The sequence below is a fragment of the Symphodus melops genome (assembly GCF_947650265.1).
Source record: "Symphodus melops genome assembly, chromosome: 20".
NCBI classification, from domain to species: domain Eukaryota; kingdom Metazoa; phylum Chordata; class Actinopteri; order Labriformes; family Labridae; genus Symphodus; species Symphodus melops.
Window position 1 is genome coordinate 2,116,188 of NC_136710.1, and position 18,449 is coordinate 2,134,636.

The window sequence follows — 18,449 nt, forward strand, 5'->3', positions numbered from 1 at the left end:
TTAAATAACACGTCAGCTCTGAATAATTAAATTTTTGTTTTATCTGAACTGGAAAGGTTTTCCTTTGTTTTATGAGCGATATCGCGTAATGCTTGTGTTAAAATAAAACAAAAACTTCAAACCGGAATATAAAAAATCATTTGGGTCACAGAGTTCAAATTGGTATAAGAGGGAGTTTGGGTTGAAAAGGAAAACAGTGAAAGAGAAGGGGAAGGAGGGAAGGGGGGGGAGGTAAAGGTGAGGAGAGGAAAGAAGAGGTGCAGACAGGTGTGTGACCTCTTCAAGGAGCTGGAGGGCAGCAGGGTGGGGGGGGGGGCGGAGATGGTGGACAAGAGGGGCTGAATGAATGAGGGAGTGAGGGAGGGTAGTATCTATGGTGAGGATGAGGAATGTTCATGTCCCCCCTGGCAATGGTTCATTAGCTATTAGCCCTCGCAGGCTGATGGGTGCTAAGCCCAGACCTGTCCCCCCCCCCCCCCCCCCCCCTTACTGTCTGTCACGGATTCCAGGATCCTAAATGTCAGGAGGAATGCCGGTGGGATCGGGAATGTCGGAACATTCCAGAAGGGGAAAAGAAAGGTGCAACAGTCACCTGCAGGTTGCACCGAATCAAACCAGTGGGAGAGGAATGTGGCGAGCTCAGGAATCATCTTAGGATTGATTCTTACACAAGTGTTACACTTCAAAAGAAAAAAAAATCTTTTCCGGCAAAAGTGTGAGATCATGGAGGATTTTCATTTTTTAAGTATGTTTCGCCTGTAGGAAGAAAAACTGAACAAGTCTATCCATGTAAAGTGACTGACTTGATGTCAAATAGCCGACAGACCTTGTGCGGCTGTCTTTATCATGGGAGCGGAAAGAAAAGGCATCAGGGGGCATAGTATAGTGGTTCCCAAAGTAATGGTAGGGACCCCCTTGGGGACACCTTAAGGGGGGGTTGCAAGATTCCTTCCAAAAACATTTAAGAGCGGAAAACGGTTTCCAATTGGATATTTCACCATTTACATTAAAAATATATAAAAAAAACTTCAATTCAGTCGAGTTCCTGAGGAAGGTTTGGAAGCGTGTTTGGAGGTCACTGAGGCCTTGTAGAGACTTCCGTCCTATGTAAGAAGAGATAACGGTTGAAGCTATGCTCTTAATAAGCTTAAGACTGTGTACTAAATATGGCAAATACCTTCTCGTACCTTAACACAGGCTGAAAGGGTAAATGTACTGTATGAAGGAGCTTTGTCGAGGGTTTCAGGCATTATAGAGTCAAATGTTTGGACAAAGAGTCAAAGGCCAACGCTGCCTCTTATTCCAGGTGAAGATTAAAGAACGGGTGAATGTAAAAAAAAACGATGTAATCTGGGTCTTCTCACCAGTTCAATGAAGCAACCGTTTTTCTCTCCAAACCTTCTATAATTAGTTCCTGAGGGTCCGACAGTAATTTAAACCGTCACTGTCAAAGCTCTGTATCAGTTCATCTTCCTCCTGGCGGAAAGAAACCAATGACAACATTTTCTTCATTTTGTTTTTCGGCCCTCTAGGTTACAGTCTTGAGTGTACTTGGTGTTTTAGACCGTCGAGTTCAAACGATGGGCCCCAAAGCATGAATCCTTAAGTAATGTCAAACATCCAATAAGGTTGGAGGGAGATGCCCTCAGTCAAAATGAGAATCCTGCAAGATGTGACAGATTTCTGAGAACAGGTAGTTAAATCTGACTTGTGTTTTTTAAAGTTTGCACAAGCACCAAATGGGAAACGAAGGGCACGTCAAGTCTGATCAATCGGCCCAATCAATCACAGTCAGTCAGCTTGGAGGTATTAATTGGTGAGAAATATTTGACAAAATGTCAGGTGGTGGTTTTTGATTCGTTGGTTTTAAAAGCTCCCTGAAAGGCAGACATACTTACAAAGTGTGAGACTGGATGAATGAATAAAACCTTCAACACAAAGAGACATCAAACCCTCATGAAATACAAATAAATGATTAGAGGAAAGACGAGAATACACCAAGTTTAGTCGTCTATTACAACACAAACTTCTTCTTAAGCTGTGTGTGTGTGTGTTCTTTACTTTGGCAAACATGCACTCAGCAGCACACTGACCATTCACAGGAATAATGACCCCCCCCCCCCCCCCTTCACACACACACACACACACACACACTCGAAGCTGCTCTCTGGCCAGTTTGTGAGTGAGCCAGCGAGCTATTTTAGGAACAAGAGGGCCAACTGCACTCTGTTGACAAACACACTGACCCCAATTTAAGACACTGCTAGCTTAACAACCAGCGACACAACTGACCAGCACGCGAGCCAAAGTCTTCACCTGCACCGGTGCAAAGTGCTGGAAAGTGTTTTTAATGCATGCAAGAGATGAAAAGTGACATTAAATGACTCGCCAGAGAGTGGCGTTGTTTTGCAGTGTGTGTCAGCACAATGATCATCTGTGACCCCCTCTGCCCCCACCCCCTCATTAGCGTCCGTTTGGGGCCACGGTGGGCGACGGGGGAAGCGAGCCAGCGGACTAGCAGAGGCCCCCGCGCTCTGTAATGAATGGAGTTAAAGCTAAGAGAGCACGAGGCTCGCGGGTTGAAGCTGAAGGAACGGTGCCAGGTAGCGCTAATCCAGCAGGCACTTCAGTCAGGGCGCCACAATGAACACTATGCAGGTCGACCTCTTTTAACTGGTTAAACGGATGTTTGTGAGGCGGCGGTGACTGCGCGGTGACAGTGTGTGCCGCTCTGAATGCATTAGGAAAAGATTTAGGGACTATTTCATGTATTTTTGTTCATAAGTTGTCTTAATTGCATTTTCAAACACTTCAGATTTGAGTATTCTTGCTTTAAATGTAAATTTTCCCCCGCGGAGCTGTGGACAGTGATTTGTTAAGTTGGATTCCTTTTAAAACCCCTGTGAACAGACGATCTGATAGAGATTTAAGGAGACTGAGACAACAAAAGCTCTTTGTGACATTATTGTTACACCTGCCAGAAGCTGTCTTACACTCGCTCACACAGGCGACGCCAGGTATGAGGCCCGAGCGAGCACCGCTGAGAGAAAAAAAAAAGAAGTGGGCCAAGGGTTTGCGTGTTAAGGAGGGAGTCCCGCCATGCTGCTGCAGGTCAAGGCTGTGAGCGCCGGACGGTTTTATGGTCACATGCAAGAGGACGGAGTGACCCAGTCCCTGAAAATACCCTCCTCTGAGTCCTTAAAAAAGCCGCCGCTCATTCCTAGCAAAGCAGATTCTGCATCGCTCTGGGACTTCCTTTTTGAAACACTATAACGCCCTGGCAGAGAAACTAATGATCTCTCAGTTACACACGATGACGTTTGAGTTTTTTTTTTTTGTTGTTGCTGATTAAACTTAACAAAGTTTTCCCAGACACAATCAATCAAAAACAGCCAAACATAAAAGTCAGAATTAAAAGTGAAGGCCTGCCTCCTCGTCAGAGCTGTCACAGGTGATGAATAGAGCTGGCGGCGGTTCAACTGCTAGGTGTTGGTGATAGCTTCACACTTGGCTACAAAGCACAGTAAATTACACCTGACTGATGCGGTATTTTCCCCCTCTGGACAGGCCTAGGAGACAAATTGGTGAGATTTATGACCTTTGCTAGTCACTTCTGATTGACGGAGGTTAGCCACTCTGAAAGAGCAAAGAAAGAAATACAACTTGACCGCTCTGGGAATCTTATTAAACCCACAGGGAAGTCTCATTTCAGGATCTTTTGAGGGGTTTGAAAGTCCTTCAAAAAAAAAAAAAATCCAACAAGCCTGTTTGGAAACGTCTTCTTACGTCTTTACAGGATGTGATGAAAGCGATTGAATTTGACGTTCGGAGAGAACGAGCAACGAGTTAACAAACCTGCAAGCTTCCCATGTTTACCTCTGACTTCCATCCAAATCATCCAAACCCCAGAACTGGGTTTTCATCCTCTCGTTGTTTCTTTCATAACCTTCAATGTAGACGGTCTTACGCAGCAATAAGTTGTGGCTCTTCTATGACCAGAGGCCGTGTTTTCCTGTCACGTACTGTAGCATGGGCATAACCAGCAATACGATGCTGACACAGATCTGAAATTCAAGTTCCGCTGTGTAGCCTAGAGGTTATGTTGCGTGCCCCGCATACACAGGCTATAGTCCTCATCACAGCGGCTGTGGGTTTGAATCCAACCTTGACCTTTTGGTCCCTCTGACCCCATTTTTTCCCTCCAACATTTCCTGTATCTCTGAGATTTCCCCCCAAAAAAATATCTTTAAAAACAAACAAAACTGATATTTAAGCAGCATACCTTTCATAATGCTTTAAAAAGTTTACATAAGATTATTTAGTTAGAAGCAGATAATGCAGAACTTTTCTCAAAGGGAAGTCAGCGACTGAGTCATCTGAAAACCAGCAATTCCAATTAAAAAAGGCACGTCTTCATGTCAGAGCAGGATTTTTCAATTCACAACATATCTGTGGGTCAGACAACATGTCAGCTCTATAACAATGTATTCAATCTTCAAGTTATTGCTTTCAATTCAAAAGTCCTGTGTGCTTGTTCAGCAATAAGCTGTGGCACTTCCCCAGCCCGAGGCGGCTGGGGAAGTTTTTTTTTGTTTTTTTTCCACAAAGCAGTGGCATCACTTACTCTGGCAGCTGCTTCAGCGAAGTTATGGCAAAAAAAGTGAAGCGAGACCAACGCAGACGAGCTGGCATCAAAAAGACGAACAACAACCAAACAAAAGAAGGTACCAAGTGTACCAGAGTTTAGAGAGGAAGAAGGAGCGAGGGGAACATGGGAGGAGGGTGTCTCGGAGGTTGTTACCTGCTGCCAGGATTAGCCGGCTGGCACACAGAAGGATGAGTGTGAGACAAAGAGGTGGAAAAAACAGAGCGGAGGTATTCCTAATTACAGGGACAGGCAGAGACACAGTGAGGCGGTAATAGTACACAATAACTGACACATCTCATGTGCCAATGATAGTGTTGCTATCACATGGGTGCATCAGTAGTCTGCGACCGCAGGGTTTACCTCATCACATAGGTTTGGTTACCGAGGAAACAAGGTCATGCCCTGATTTCACCCGTGAAAATGTACAGCGAGAAGAAATGTAGAAAACACCGATAACTAATGATAATGATTTCGTAGCATTACGTGGAATGAAGGTTAGCCCTTACAATCTTTCGCAGGAGACGCTCTGTTTTTACCATATTGTCACTGTGCTATTCTTTAGAACAGTGGTTCTCGATTAGTGGGTTTTTAGTAGTAGTAGTTTTTCTGTCCATTGAAAACCATGCATCTCTAGTTTACAACTACTGGATGAGCTAAAACACTTTGGATCATTTGCATTTGTAGTCCTTAGGACAAATATCTGCATTCACTACCTTATCTACCAAAATGTAACACACCCTCTCCGTGACCTGATTATATTCATTGGAGACTTTGTGGTCCAAGTGTCCCAAGTTTTGAATATCTCAACTTCAAAACTCCAAAAACTGTGATTTCAGTGTACATCTCAAATGTTAGCCAACTAGCGACAAAGGTTAGCCCTTTCTCTGTTTGCATTTTGCACATAAAAACATTTAACATTTAATGGAGAAATTCAAGAAAGACACAAAGGCTTTCAGTGTCTCAGCAGTATACAAGGAAGGGAGCTTAAGCCAAGCTTTCTCCTTCATTACGTGTTGAAGCTAACACCTCCATGCTAAAGGTAAAGTTAAACAGGATATTAGCACAGTATACACATTTGTCTTGGTTTGGTTTGCACTAGCTGCTGGCCACATGTGTCAGACTTCAACAAAAGGAGTAAACATTTGCACCTGCACCTTTATTGCAAACCACAGCGACATTCACATGGACCCTTGATTAAAGATCATTAATGCTAATTATGTCACGTGCACACACCTTGTCCTTACAGGGGGTCAGCGCAGATCACCACCAAAGTTAACTGACAAACAAAAGAAGATGTGTTCCCTCTGCACAGGCATGCATATGATAATTGCAGTGAAGGGGAAAAGTGTTTGACTTAAAGGGTTGATGTTGGTGTCTAATGCCGGAGTAATGATGTTGCAGGGGGAAACATTCGAAACATCAAAGCTAAGCAGGAATTGAACCTGTCATGTTTACTGACTTCAAGACAAACCGAAGAGTCCCCCACAGAGGTTCAGTTTCCAAGGTCGAGGAAAGACATGAGCTATTCAGATCAAACCAGGTTTTTGAACCAGGCCATAACCACGTTTATTCCAGCTTTTAAACATGGGTGTTAATGTGACTTTGGGGCTTCACTGCCAGCCTCAAGTGGACACTTGAGGAACTGCAGTTTTCTTCTTTTTTCAATTTCTATTTGCTTTACTTTTCAAACACTGGTGGCTCCTTACGATTGATAAATTGAAGTCAACTCTCATTTGGCTGTTTTTGTTTGCCCCTAACTCCTTGAGCTTCTAAAGGCTCCACTTTACTCACTGGCTAACTGCTCACTGTGGATGCAATTTGGTACTTAAAGCCTAGTTTTTATTACTATTAGCTTGGAATATATGAAACATTTGGTCTTTAAAGTATATTAAAAATGTATTTTTGGGTAGAAGTACTGTCGCAGAAGTATGACCAATACCTAACTCTACATATTCCACAGATATTGAATCCATTGTTGCAGCTTCTGGTTGCCAAATGTTCCAATCTCACTGACCGATAAGGGGCCTTTTGTGTGTAAAAGAATCAACATTTTGGTGTTACATGAAAAGCAAAGAATGAAACAATGAACTGGGGGGTTTAAAGGTACAAGTTAAACAAAAAAAAGGAAGAGTGAAAGATAGAGAGAGGAGAAAACCCAACAAATGTGGAGAAGTAGATTGGAGGTCTAATCTGTCTGAAGTGCAAACAGCCCTGAGGCGAGCAATGGCATTAAGGAGAAGGGACCAGGCACGCCGAACAAGCTAAGACAGCCCTCCCACCACACATCAAGCCAGCCAAATACTGCTCCACCTGAGCTGCTCTCTGACAAGCCTAAAGACCTTCACAAACATTACCCCGGGGGCCTGAAAGATAGAAAGAATGACCCCCCCCCCCCCTCCTCCTTTCCTTTTCCCTCCACTCTCTATCTGTGCTGTTTTTACTCGTCTTCCTTTCATGAGAGGCAGAAAAACCAAAAGACAAAGTGCGATAAACAAATCTGGAGAGCGTGCGAAGGAATGTTAAGCCATCACCACGGCTGCCAGTCCCTGCTGCCTTTGTGCTCGCGAGACCTCTGACCTCGGGAGTTCACCGCGACCAATCGGGGGACAAACTGACAGCGTGTGCTTCATGGAAAAAGGGATGGATGGATGGATGGTGGGGGGGAGATGTGAAAGTGGCTGTGCCAAGTCTCGGCAGACGGAGGGGGGGGTTGACGTGGTGACATGTTTTGGTTGCCCTGTCCCGTCCTGCCATTTGTTGCCACAACCTTCGAACTGGCTCTTCCATCGCGAGACAAAAAGCAAATTGGATTGGTTTGGCAAAAACGTCGGTCTGTATCAGCAGCCAAAACTCACACAAAAATTCCAACTGGGGACCTGATAAAGACCTTAAACGCCTCATAGACGGATAAAACACACAAATAAAGTCTGATTGCAACACAAATAGAGGAAAAGCCCATGACGAATCCCTCATATCCATAGTTATAGAAGAGTCAGACTGATTACAGCAAAACAGAATATCAATCATCCTTATCAATCGTTTCAATCAAGCATAACAGACATTCAATGCCTTTCAACGATACATGGAAACATTACTAGAGAGACATCCAACGCAACCTTTGTTGGGAGGCATGAACTGGAAAATGGATGGATTCAGAGGAATGACAGGGGGGATTTTTGGGGGGGTAGATTCATACAGTGTAACCAAGTCAACAGCACACATGAAGAAAAAGGTAACCAGAGGGCATGAAGAAGCGTCTGTCAACGGTTACGCCAACACACCTATTCCTCACTGTTGTCTTTGGGTGTTTTAACAACCTGTTGTTTGGAATTTGCACAGATTCCAAATATCCTGCAGTTACAGACTTGGCCCGAGCGACGTTCTGTGCATCTCGAATAAATAACACAAAGGTTATCGTCAATCAACTTAAATTGATGGGTGGCTCTTTGTTTGTTGGAAACATTCGTCACCTGCCAAGAAAGTACACAAACAGACATGTTGGAATACAACAAGGGAGCGATACATTATAATGCTGCACGTACGCAGTCATCAATCAACTTTACATTTACATACAAACACAAACGTGGCCATAACAGTCGTTGATTCACTGTTCTAGTTATTTAACGCAAAGAAATCCAACATTCATTGGTCTAAGATCACAAAATATATAAATGTGTTAAATTTTCTTTTTTAATATGGATTGGTTGTGTTGTTGGTTGGACCGAACCAATTGGAAACTTTTACTTATGCTTCCTAACATTGTACATACATTTTGATTAGACTTTCATAAATCTCAAGTCGTGACGAATATCAAGTAGTAAATGGATAAATATCTGTAAATCGTGACTTAACTTCAAATGTAGCCGTTCCAATTATTGATTTACCATTTCGTTCACTCAACACAAAAGAATCCATCAAACGTTGGATCAATCTTCAGAAATATTACTATTAGCATCTTTTTTCTTATTCATAGATTTGGACTGTGGGATGAATATTTCTGGTTATTGGTTTGTTAAAGTTTCAGCCAAGAATGCAAAGACACCTTCAAATTATGCTAGTACTAAATTATTCATATTTTTGATACTCCTTGATATTTGATATAGAACATTGATGCCTGTTTATTTTTTTTCTAGATTTACACTGCAGTGGCATTAAATATCCAAAAAGCCAATCTTCTTCGACTTTTTTCGTTGGGGTATTTCCCAAAGGAGGAAAAAAAAAATCCTTTGTCCCACCTGCACAAGCTAAGACAGAGATACAATTTTATGGGCGTTGGAAACATGCATGAATGCATGTAAGCCACACAGGTTGCAGTCTTTACTGTGGGCGTATGTTGAGTAACAGCAGGGGCTTTTCAACGCTGCGTTAAACCTGCTATATGTGGTTTATTGGTTTCCTAATGCACTTACTCGGAAAGGTATTTTAGCATTCCTCAGGGGTAACTGCAGGCAGCAAGTAAGAAAGTGGAGGGCGGAAAAATAATTTCACTTTGAAGAAACGTGCAAAGAAAATAAGGTCTATGAAAAAGCAAACCGGGGGGGGGAGAAAAAATACATGACAAAAAGAGAGAAATGAAATAATGAGGGCAAAATAAAATCTGCATCCCCACTCCTCAAACCCACCTCATGGACCACGAGCAGCCTGACCCGGACACATCAAACACCTTTTGGCTCCCACATTTCCAAACAGCCTCAGAACTTTGTCATAAACTTGACTAATCCCATCCTGACCCGAATCATGAGCGTGTAGTCGTGTTTTCAGACAGAGCCTATAGAAAATCTATCAACAAATACTGAATGTATGCAATGTGTAACACAGACAGGAAAATCCTGGATCACGCCTGCTGCATCATTGTATTATATCCCATCCATATTGTACCAGATCGTATTGGGCCTTTTGTTTTGGGTAGTATTTTACCACGCTGTGTCCAGTGGGATCTTATTATATCGTATTATGAATAATTACATTAAAAATCCAACATATTTTAAGACAAAGATGGGATGGTTTTGAATCACTCAGCCTTTACAAGTTAGCCAACATTGCATAGTATGTGATGCATGTTTTATTTCCCAATTGTCGATTGATCCAAGGTGTAACACCTCCATTGTTTCTGCAAATGGCTTATTGATCAAAAGCTGAAAAGACATTCAGATATCCCAAAGATCATCAGATTCTAACGTTTTAGAAACAAGACGTCGTAAGCCATTGGCAGTAATGCTTCAAAGATGAATCAGTTATCAAACGTCAGTGCAGATTGTTTGAGGTCTCAGAAAAAAGGGGATGACGCCACAGGAGGGGTGAAGAGTGTAGGGGGGCGACCACTCACAAATCAAACCACAAATCAACCAGTAAAGGAGTCTCTGACTTGTGGAAGCAATGAGGGCAAAAAGTGATAGGAAAGAGGGGTGTGAGGGGGTGGAAATGATTGGGTGAGGGAGGAGGAGGGCGGGTGGGGGTGGGGGTGGGGTGGGGGGGTTGAATTGGGGAGGGTCTAGTAACCACAAATCAAGCAGTGATCAGTCGCCTCACTTAGTGTTTCTGGAATGTTCCAGCCTATAGCACCTGCAGGGAGCGGGAGACAGCCCGACAAGTCCTGCCAAGCTCTGGAGGAATTCAACAGAGTGGAGGGGGAGGAAAGGGGGGAGAGAGGGGTAGGAGGCGGGGGGGGGGGGGGGGGGGGGGTTGTTGAGGGTTGCCCTTGTATCATTTGTCAATTTGCCTCTCAACAGTTCTATCAAATCAGTGTATCTACAGGAGTGACAGACTGCCAACCAAATTGGGCTCCAAAACGGATATTCCCAAAAAAACGTGCTGTATTAGCAGGGGGTGATGCTAATGGAAGCAGACAACAAAATGTGCATGTTTTGATGAAATAGTCGAGGTGGTCCAATGAGGACCTTGTACCCAGGGGTTAAGGATTAGCGTCCCTTGTGAAATGTATGTAGCGCAACTTTGGGCTTGGGATTAGGGTTAAAAACATAATGAGAAATGTGTACATAACTTCACCCATGTGATCAACCTGCATACCTTAACCCAACCGTGACCTGTTTTAAAACTAAGAAAGTATTTTGGGTCCCTTATCCAAACCACAGAGGAGCAGATTCCTTTGAATGTCAGGAAGAAGAGGAAATTCATGAGTAGACAAGGCACAACATGACATTGCATATTTAGCGTGTAGATGTTGTACCACAGATACATATAGTCTTATTTTCCCCCAAAACCACCATCCATTTAAACCCACTCAGGATGATTTGGGTCCTTGCCCAAAACAGCTTCCTAATGTTTCACTCCCTGGTCCACTTTGGCCAAAATCCCAATCTGATAAACCAACTTCAAAGCCAAGATACTCAAGTTGTACAGCCCCTATTCTAAACAAAAGCTAACCCTCCTGTTTGTGGTTTTGTATGCACAAGTTGTACTGGAGCATGGCATTAAAGATGGGAGATAAAAATTGCCAAACACTTGTTGCCTGGAAGGTTCAATGTAGAAACTGCAGAACAAGAGATCTCAAAAGCCTCAGTCCAGGCTTTATTTACACTCATTTCAACGTTTGCCATTAGCTCCACCTCTACTACATTTCCAAGAGTGCCAAACTGGCTCTTTAAAACCCATTAGTCAGCACAGATTACACAGTTTGAACAAATGTGTACAAGCTATCCGTCTTGCATTCCAGCTGGGTCCGAACAAACACAAAGAGTTCATTTCTGTCCAGGTAGAACAGAATCCCTAGCTACAAACGTCCACTCCCTCCTCTCCTTCCCGTCATTCCCAAACTCTTCTCCTCCTCACCATTCCTCCTCACCAGTGTGTGATGTTTTCCCTGTGCCAACAGCTGTGTCAGCCCCAACAGACACTTTGGAGGAGATCCTGAAGGTTTCCCCCTCTTTGCCTGTATGTTACCTGATACAAGACTTTAGTTAACCTGGAGAGCTAGCAAGCCAATAATCATAGCCTCTTCCAAAGCTAGCTAAGTAGCATAACTTTCCCTTAAACAACAACCAACAGATTCCATTTTAAGCTGGCTACCAAGGAAACAACATTCAGCCAATTTATCCAAATTTACAAGCAAATACAGCACAGATTTCCATCTCTGTTTCAGCAGTGTTACTTACTGGATTTTTACCAAATACCATGCTAACCATGATCAAAGCATATGAGCCGACTGCCATCGCACTTTAAAATTCAAAAACACTTCTTTACTGAATATCAGATTTCTATTCCCATAAAGTACATACATACAATGTCTGTAAGTTTACAAAAATCTTTTGGCCCGAGTGCTAATGCTTTCTCGTCCTGCAAACTGCCACAATGTAGCTTAATAAAAAAAGTATATTATGTCTTATCTAAAGACAGTGATAACCTAAGTGCTACCTGATTAATTCTGCACCAACTAAACACCCAAAGTCTCAGCAGCTCAGACCACCTACCACATCTGTCGGTCAATCAAACCAATACAAATGCACACGTATCAATCCACCAAGCCTTCCAGTCACCCACACGCACATATACAAGACAAAACATCAGGGGGGTGGGAAGTGGGTGGAGGAGTCAATTCAAAGTCAATGCAGCTCCATAAGCTGAGTCCCATTGAGACCGCAGGAAGCTTTCTGCTGCTGAATGTGTCTCAGTCAGCATCTCGATTCCAGCCGACGCTTCAGGTAGCATCGAATTGAAAAGCTGCACTTTTTTTTGACATCCTTAAACTGAAGTTTCTGAAGTTTGAGGGCGACAACAAAATCTTGAGCAGATGTCAAAGACACATTCAGAAGTTACTATCCTCTATAATTTGCCAAATTCCCAAGAGAGACGCCATGTTGGCCGCTGTCAGTCTGAACGACACCATCAAACAGCGCAACTGGTCTTTCTTATTCTAATTCAGGAGGTAATGGGTGCAGTGCTGCACTGACCCTTCCCCTCACAACTTAACCTGACCCTTGTCATCACAGATGGCCCCGTCTGTGTCTCAGTAAATCATGTTTTTTCCACAGTCATTCATGAGTTTCCTTTTTAGAAACTCAACATGTTGACTGAAAACCTTTCAAATTCGTTATCGGTTTATTATTTGGTTTTACATTTTGTCACTTTATTGATCCGTGTAGCATCAATTTATGCAAATCACTGGAACTTACAGACAAGTTAGGATTTATGCTCCACCCAAGACTGGTTATTGTATAGATAATGGAGAAAGTATATTGAATTAAAAAAAAAAAAAAAAAAAATGACATTAAACAAAGAGAAGTGGATATCTTGGCCTTTAAAAGTGGGAAGAAAGTTGACTTATAGTGTTTGATAAGCAGCTGAGGAAACCAGTTTAAGAGCACTTTCAAATAAAGCTTGTTTTTAACTTTTCTCACATCGTTTTGAATGGAGTCAAATATAAAGAGGTAAGCAGGTTTTCTTTGAGGGGCTTAAGGTGTGGCCTGGTGAAAGCATGTTTCCCTAATCATCTCCTTAACTACATATTCATGAGTGGGCGGGGCTTGACTTGCAAATGTAAGTGAGCGGTACACTCAAATATGAGCTGCTTTTTTTTTTTTTTAATAGCTCCCTCAGGCTACACATAAACTCAAACTTCAGTGTCAAACAACAGAACGTCATCTGGATGATTTAGCGTGAATAGTGCACCTTTAAATCCAGAATGAATATTTCACTTAAAACCAAATGAGTGTCAAAATTAAAATAAATAAATTTTTAAAAAAAAGACAAAGAAAGAAAGAAAAAGTGCGAGAAAACAATGACAGGCGTGTGATTAAATCTTTTGTACTGTGATTTAAAAAAAGTCACCCAGTGGAGCACTGACTGCATGTCGGAGACCTGTGCAGGGTGCAGGTCTCCTACATGCGCATGAAAAGTTTCTTGAACGTAAACTAAAGCAGCGGAAGACACCGTTGAGTAGTTTAAAAAAAAAAGTGTAATCAGGCAGATTCTGTTACTTTGGTGCAGCTGTCTGCAACCGAAAGACGTAAAAGTGTCCATTAATTACACAGTCGCGATGCATAAAGAAGCCACAGATTCATTCAGTCTGACTAAATAAACCGAGAGCTTCCACTTCACCTGGAGGAGAGGAATAGTAAACAAACAGGGACTTACTCCGTGCGCAGATCTCACCGCCACGGCGACTGCTATCACACAAATCCTGCGGGACAAATAAACATTTTGTTAGTGTGTTTATTCCAAGAGATCATAAAGCAGGTTAACCTGCGCCGGAGCTGAGGCTTTTGGATCCGAACAAGCTGCTTGCCTGCAACTTCACTTTAGGTAGAAATATTTAAAAGGCGATTTTTTTTTTTTAAGGAGAAGTATCTTACAGGAATTTCATTTTTTGATCCGACTGGCAAAGAGGGAACCACAGGTCGAGACTCGACTCCCTTGTCTTCACCAGCAAGGCTCTTCAAACGCGCTCATCCACGGCTCCAAAAAACCCCCTGTCATCTACCCGGAGACACACACAGAAGAGAGAGAGATAAAGTAGTCCCCCCCAGCACCGACAAACGCAGCCCTTCTGATCACACGAACTTACCCCCCACACACACACACAGCTTCACGCGCTAAAACACAAGCGGCACAGAAAGCCTCTGTGTCCGTGATTTCTGTCATAAAATCAGAGCTTATCCAACTCACCAAAGTTGCAGCGGTGAAGTCGCTGCTGCGCTCTCCGGGCTGTTGCGCTTCAACTCAGCAGCGCTCCACAGGAGCAGGGGAGGAGGGGCCAACAGCACATGTCATTCATGCCTTCTCTCTACCTTTGGCTACAACTGATTTCACCCTCGAACACGGAGCACGAGCTCTTCAGACTGTCTGCTGCTGCAAACGGGAAACCTTCTGTCCCAAGCACGAATCCATTTTAGATCTCGTCCTTTGAAAATTCAAACGTTTTGTAAATAATCCGAGACAATCCTGTGAGATGAATAAAGGATTATTTTATCCTAATTCCCAGCATTAAAAACAAAAAGCCCAATGCAACCTAAAGAAAAAACTTGTTTTTAAGTTTTCATTTTATTCCTCTGCAGTACAATAATTACACATCTTAGTTTCTCAACATTTACTTCACTTTTATAAAAAAAAAAGTAATGCTGCATTATCACGTTTAATATCTTTAAAAGTTCAATTATACTCTATTAAATATTCCACAAAGGAGTATGACATGATATCTGTGATGGTCCTTTTGAGGACAACTTACTAAAAGTTAGTTTTTACACTAAAATCCCCCCAAAAAAACATGTAATATTAGAGCATAATCATATGTCTGAGTTGTAAAGGCTTCTATAAGATCTAATAAAAGAACTTAATTTGAACATCTCTGTTCTAGTCTCTGCTATAAATATGACACCCATTTCAATGTTTATTTTCAGAACAGACTGAGATGCCAGAGAGCTAACGTTATAGATGAAGTATATATATAATATCTTAAATCACATCGTGGCGTTCCACAGGGATCCTTCCTGGGTCCTTCACACTTCTGAACTCTGAACATCGCTCTCATTATTAACCCTGGTGTAGAGAAACAAAACACCCAGATCCAGATAACTTTATGATACCACAAACAGGCCAAGCAGCGTGCTTTAGTTCGGTTCCACATTGGACACATTTATTGGGTTTCCACTGTCAAAAGTTGGGAACGCCAAAATGAGCGGTCCGTACTGTTGTACTTTTTTGTTGCACTTCTGTTGGTGTACCGAGCGGGCTGAACTGACGCTAAAGGTTCAGTCACTTCTTGTGATGTTGAAATCATGCTGTGGCTTTCTAGATTAATTTTCTGTGACTGACGTCGACGTGTAGCTCCGCCCCATGGACGACCTTGGAGGTCCGGACCTCTGCTGGACCATCATCCATTGTTGGTCTTCACTGTGTGGCATTCTTCTTCTTCTTCTACGTTGAATTTGTGTAGCGGGCAACACGCCACAGTATGCAGCTACGATGTCACTCTATAACGAAGCTATATCGCTATGTGGCTAACGTCATGCTAACGTCATGTCTGTTGGATGTAGAAGTGCAAACAAGATCAGGGTTTAATGTACCAAACCCAACAGAACCAAAGTGGAAGTGAGACTTTTGTCTTGGACTTTTGAGCCAACATGCAAACAGTCAGAGATCAAATGTTCAAACCAACGTTTCCAGTTCGTTATGTGTGACATCACGGCGCACTACTCATGATTTATACGATCGTTTTTATCCTTTAATCTTGCGTGAAGATTTCCCATTTTTGACATATTAAAGACATAAAATGTCAGATGATTTTATCACACTTGCTCATGACTTCATGACCCGTACCACAAAGACAGAAGCAATCTGACAAAGTGTTTGTTTGAATGACACAGTGAGAGCTATAAATACACAGTGAGGTGCGATCTCTACATCAAACCATAAGATCACACCACGCAGCCTTTTAGACACCTGATATCTTGATGTTAGCACCTTTAGGACGTACTTCCCGTATATCTAACACACTTTAGAGATTATGAAATTTGGTCGGCTCGACGATCTCGTTTCGGCCTCTAGGACCTGGACTCTTAACTGAAGTCTAACATGTTGAACGTTATATGGGGGTCTTATCACAGACCGCAACCTGCCGAGGAAACTCTGTGACAGTTCACTCCAGCTTGTGTGAAGATCTGAGGACTTCTTGTGTTTAATACATTTTGCCTTGAATTTCCCTCGGGATCAATAAAGTATCTATCTATCTATCTATCTATCTAGATATCTATCTATCTAGATATCTAGATATCTAGATATCTATCTATCTATCTATCTATCTATCTATCTATCTATCTATCTATCTATCTATCTATCTATCATTGTAAGGAAACAAGAGGCTACTAATAAATCTGTGTACTCCTGCTAAATTACATTTAATGATGTCATCCATACAGCATGATTCAAGTTAGCATTAACACCTGAGATCACAGCAGCCTCCATGAATAATGCTCAGCTGTGTTCTTGCTTCATTCTGGAGGATTCAACTGCAAACAGAGAAAGAATGAAGTGGTGTTGTTTTTTACTTTTATGATTTAAAGTTTCTACTTTGTCTCATTGTGCCAGCAGCAGCCTCCCCTTCTGTCATGTGTCAAAAAGTGAGAGTCTGACCTTTAATAATCTGGCAGGAATGCAACGTGCCCGGGCGTATAGAAAATGTCAAATAAAGGTTTAATGTCAAAGCTTTTTCTGCAGCCTCAGGCGTTGGGTAGGATTGGATACACAAGCAGCAGGAAGAAGGCACCATCAGGTTATCCATCCGCCCCTCGCGAGGTCTAACATCCAAGTGCAGGCGGATTAAAAAACAACAGCAGAATCGACAGTGTTTTATGGAGTGATGTGTTGCACACTGATGCTCTCTTTAGGAGGAGTTTTTAGCGCGTAACGCTTCACCAAGAAAGGGGATTTTTTTTTCAGCAGAGCTGTAGGTGCAAGGCTGCTCATATCACTGCGCCATGACTTTTTGGGAAGTAGATCCGGCTGGGGCAGGTTTGCAAGTCGAGGAGAGGAAAAAGTTTAGTGAGGGGGACTGCAGAGGCGCACGGTGCCAGAGCCAGGACCACTAGGGAGCCTCTGCAAGCGCAAGCAGCAGCCAACACGCCGAGCCGAAGAAGAAGAAGAAGAAGAAGAAGAAGAAGAAGAAGTGTTTTCTCGTTATTTGATTCCACTAAGGGCGCGCGTGCTGGGGGGGAAAAGCACGGCTATGACAGATTAAAACGCCGTGCAGTTTGTGAGTGTTAACGCAGGCGGATTCTTGAGCTCTTCTCCCCTCAAGATGAATAAAGACTTGAAGTGCCTGCGACAGCTCGCCGTGCCTCTGCTCCTCCTCGTCCTGAGCGTCGCGGTGCAGCAGGCAGACTCTGCGGTAAGTTCAACTTTCCTTTCCTTTCTTTCTTTCTTTTTTTTTTTTTTTTTTTTGTTGCTTCTTTTTAGATTTACAGGTTTATATGAGGCGAGAGTCCCGCGTGAGGAACCCGAGAGACCTGCTGCTCTGAGTCAGCCGGCGCCGGGACACCACCGGCTCTCCCCAACAAGGTTTATAAATAGAGAGGCTGCTTTGGAACAAGTGCTTCTGCTCTAGTAACAACTTTATTCCCCGATTCTGTTCCCTGCTTTGTTGCAATGAAAATCCTCATCTAAAAAAAGCTTCATGTGGGGGGGGTTTTAGGACACTTTATTGAATCCACGGGGCCAACCCTCGCGAGCTTCGCTTTTGTAGTTTTTCATGGAAGTCCGGACGGAGTTTCTGTCCTGCACGGTGCGCATCACGTTTCTCCTTCTTCTCCTTCTTCTTCTTCTCCTTCTTCCCTGTTCCGTGCAACCTGCAGCAGCACGCCAAGCCGAGCAGGTTGCTCTTTTTTTCTGCATGCAGTCTCAGGGTGCTGGATGTCAATGACTGACGCGAGGTGCGAGTGTTTAGCGCGCAGTGCTGAGAGCTCATAAATACATTAACTGCTTCAACTCCAACTCCTCTTAACTGTTCACGACCATGAACGTGCCTTTAGGTGTGTTTAATACAAGAACACCAGTGCGCGTTTATACTGTTTGATAATATGACCAGAAAGAGTCAGAATTTATGGAGTACAAAAAACCCGGTGGTTTGTGTTGACAGCCCCTCTCTCTCTCTCTCTCTTTCTCTCTCTCTCTCTCTCTCTCTCTCTCTCTCTCTCTCACGCATGCTGATGTGCAGTTTCTTTAAAAATGCACTTTTATCTTGATTGTGTTTGCGCCTTTAATCATGCAGAACACGATCCTTCTGCAGCCAGGGAGCGAGTCAGGAGACTTTAACTCCATGCACTTGAGATGTGTAAGATCCAGCAGGGTGTGT

The 18,449-nt window shown here is 43.0% G+C and overlaps 2 protein-coding genes across 2 annotated transcripts in view; one reads left to right on the forward strand and one right to left on the reverse strand.

Annotated features, from left to right (window-relative positions):
* col4a6 (collagen, type IV, alpha 6) overlaps nucleotides 1–14,415 on the reverse strand; it is a 96,990-nt gene extending 82,575 nt beyond the window's left edge. Inside the window, exons 1-3 of the mRNA XM_079371039.1 lie at nucleotides 14,165–14,415; nucleotides 13,957–14,073; nucleotides 13,739–13,784 (exon numbers count right to left, since the gene is read on the reverse strand). Coding sequence (XP_079227165.1) covers nucleotides 13,739–13,784; nucleotides 13,957–13,967 — 57 coding nt within the window. The 5' untranslated portion in view covers nucleotides 13,968–14,073; nucleotides 14,165–14,415. The remainder of the gene's footprint in view (nucleotides 1–13,738; nucleotides 13,785–13,956; nucleotides 14,074–14,164) is intronic.
* Nucleotides 14,416–17,114: 2,699 nt separating this feature from the next.
* The window catches only part of col4a5 (collagen, type IV, alpha 5 (Alport syndrome)), a 36,431-nt gene continuing 35,096 nt past the window's right edge, over nucleotides 17,115–18,449 (forward strand). The window contains exon 1 of the mRNA XM_079371040.1: nucleotides 17,115–17,486. Within this exon, the coding sequence (XP_079227166.1) occupies nucleotides 17,397–17,486 (90 nt within the window). The 5' untranslated portion in view covers nucleotides 17,115–17,396. The remainder of the gene's footprint in view (nucleotides 17,487–18,449) is intronic.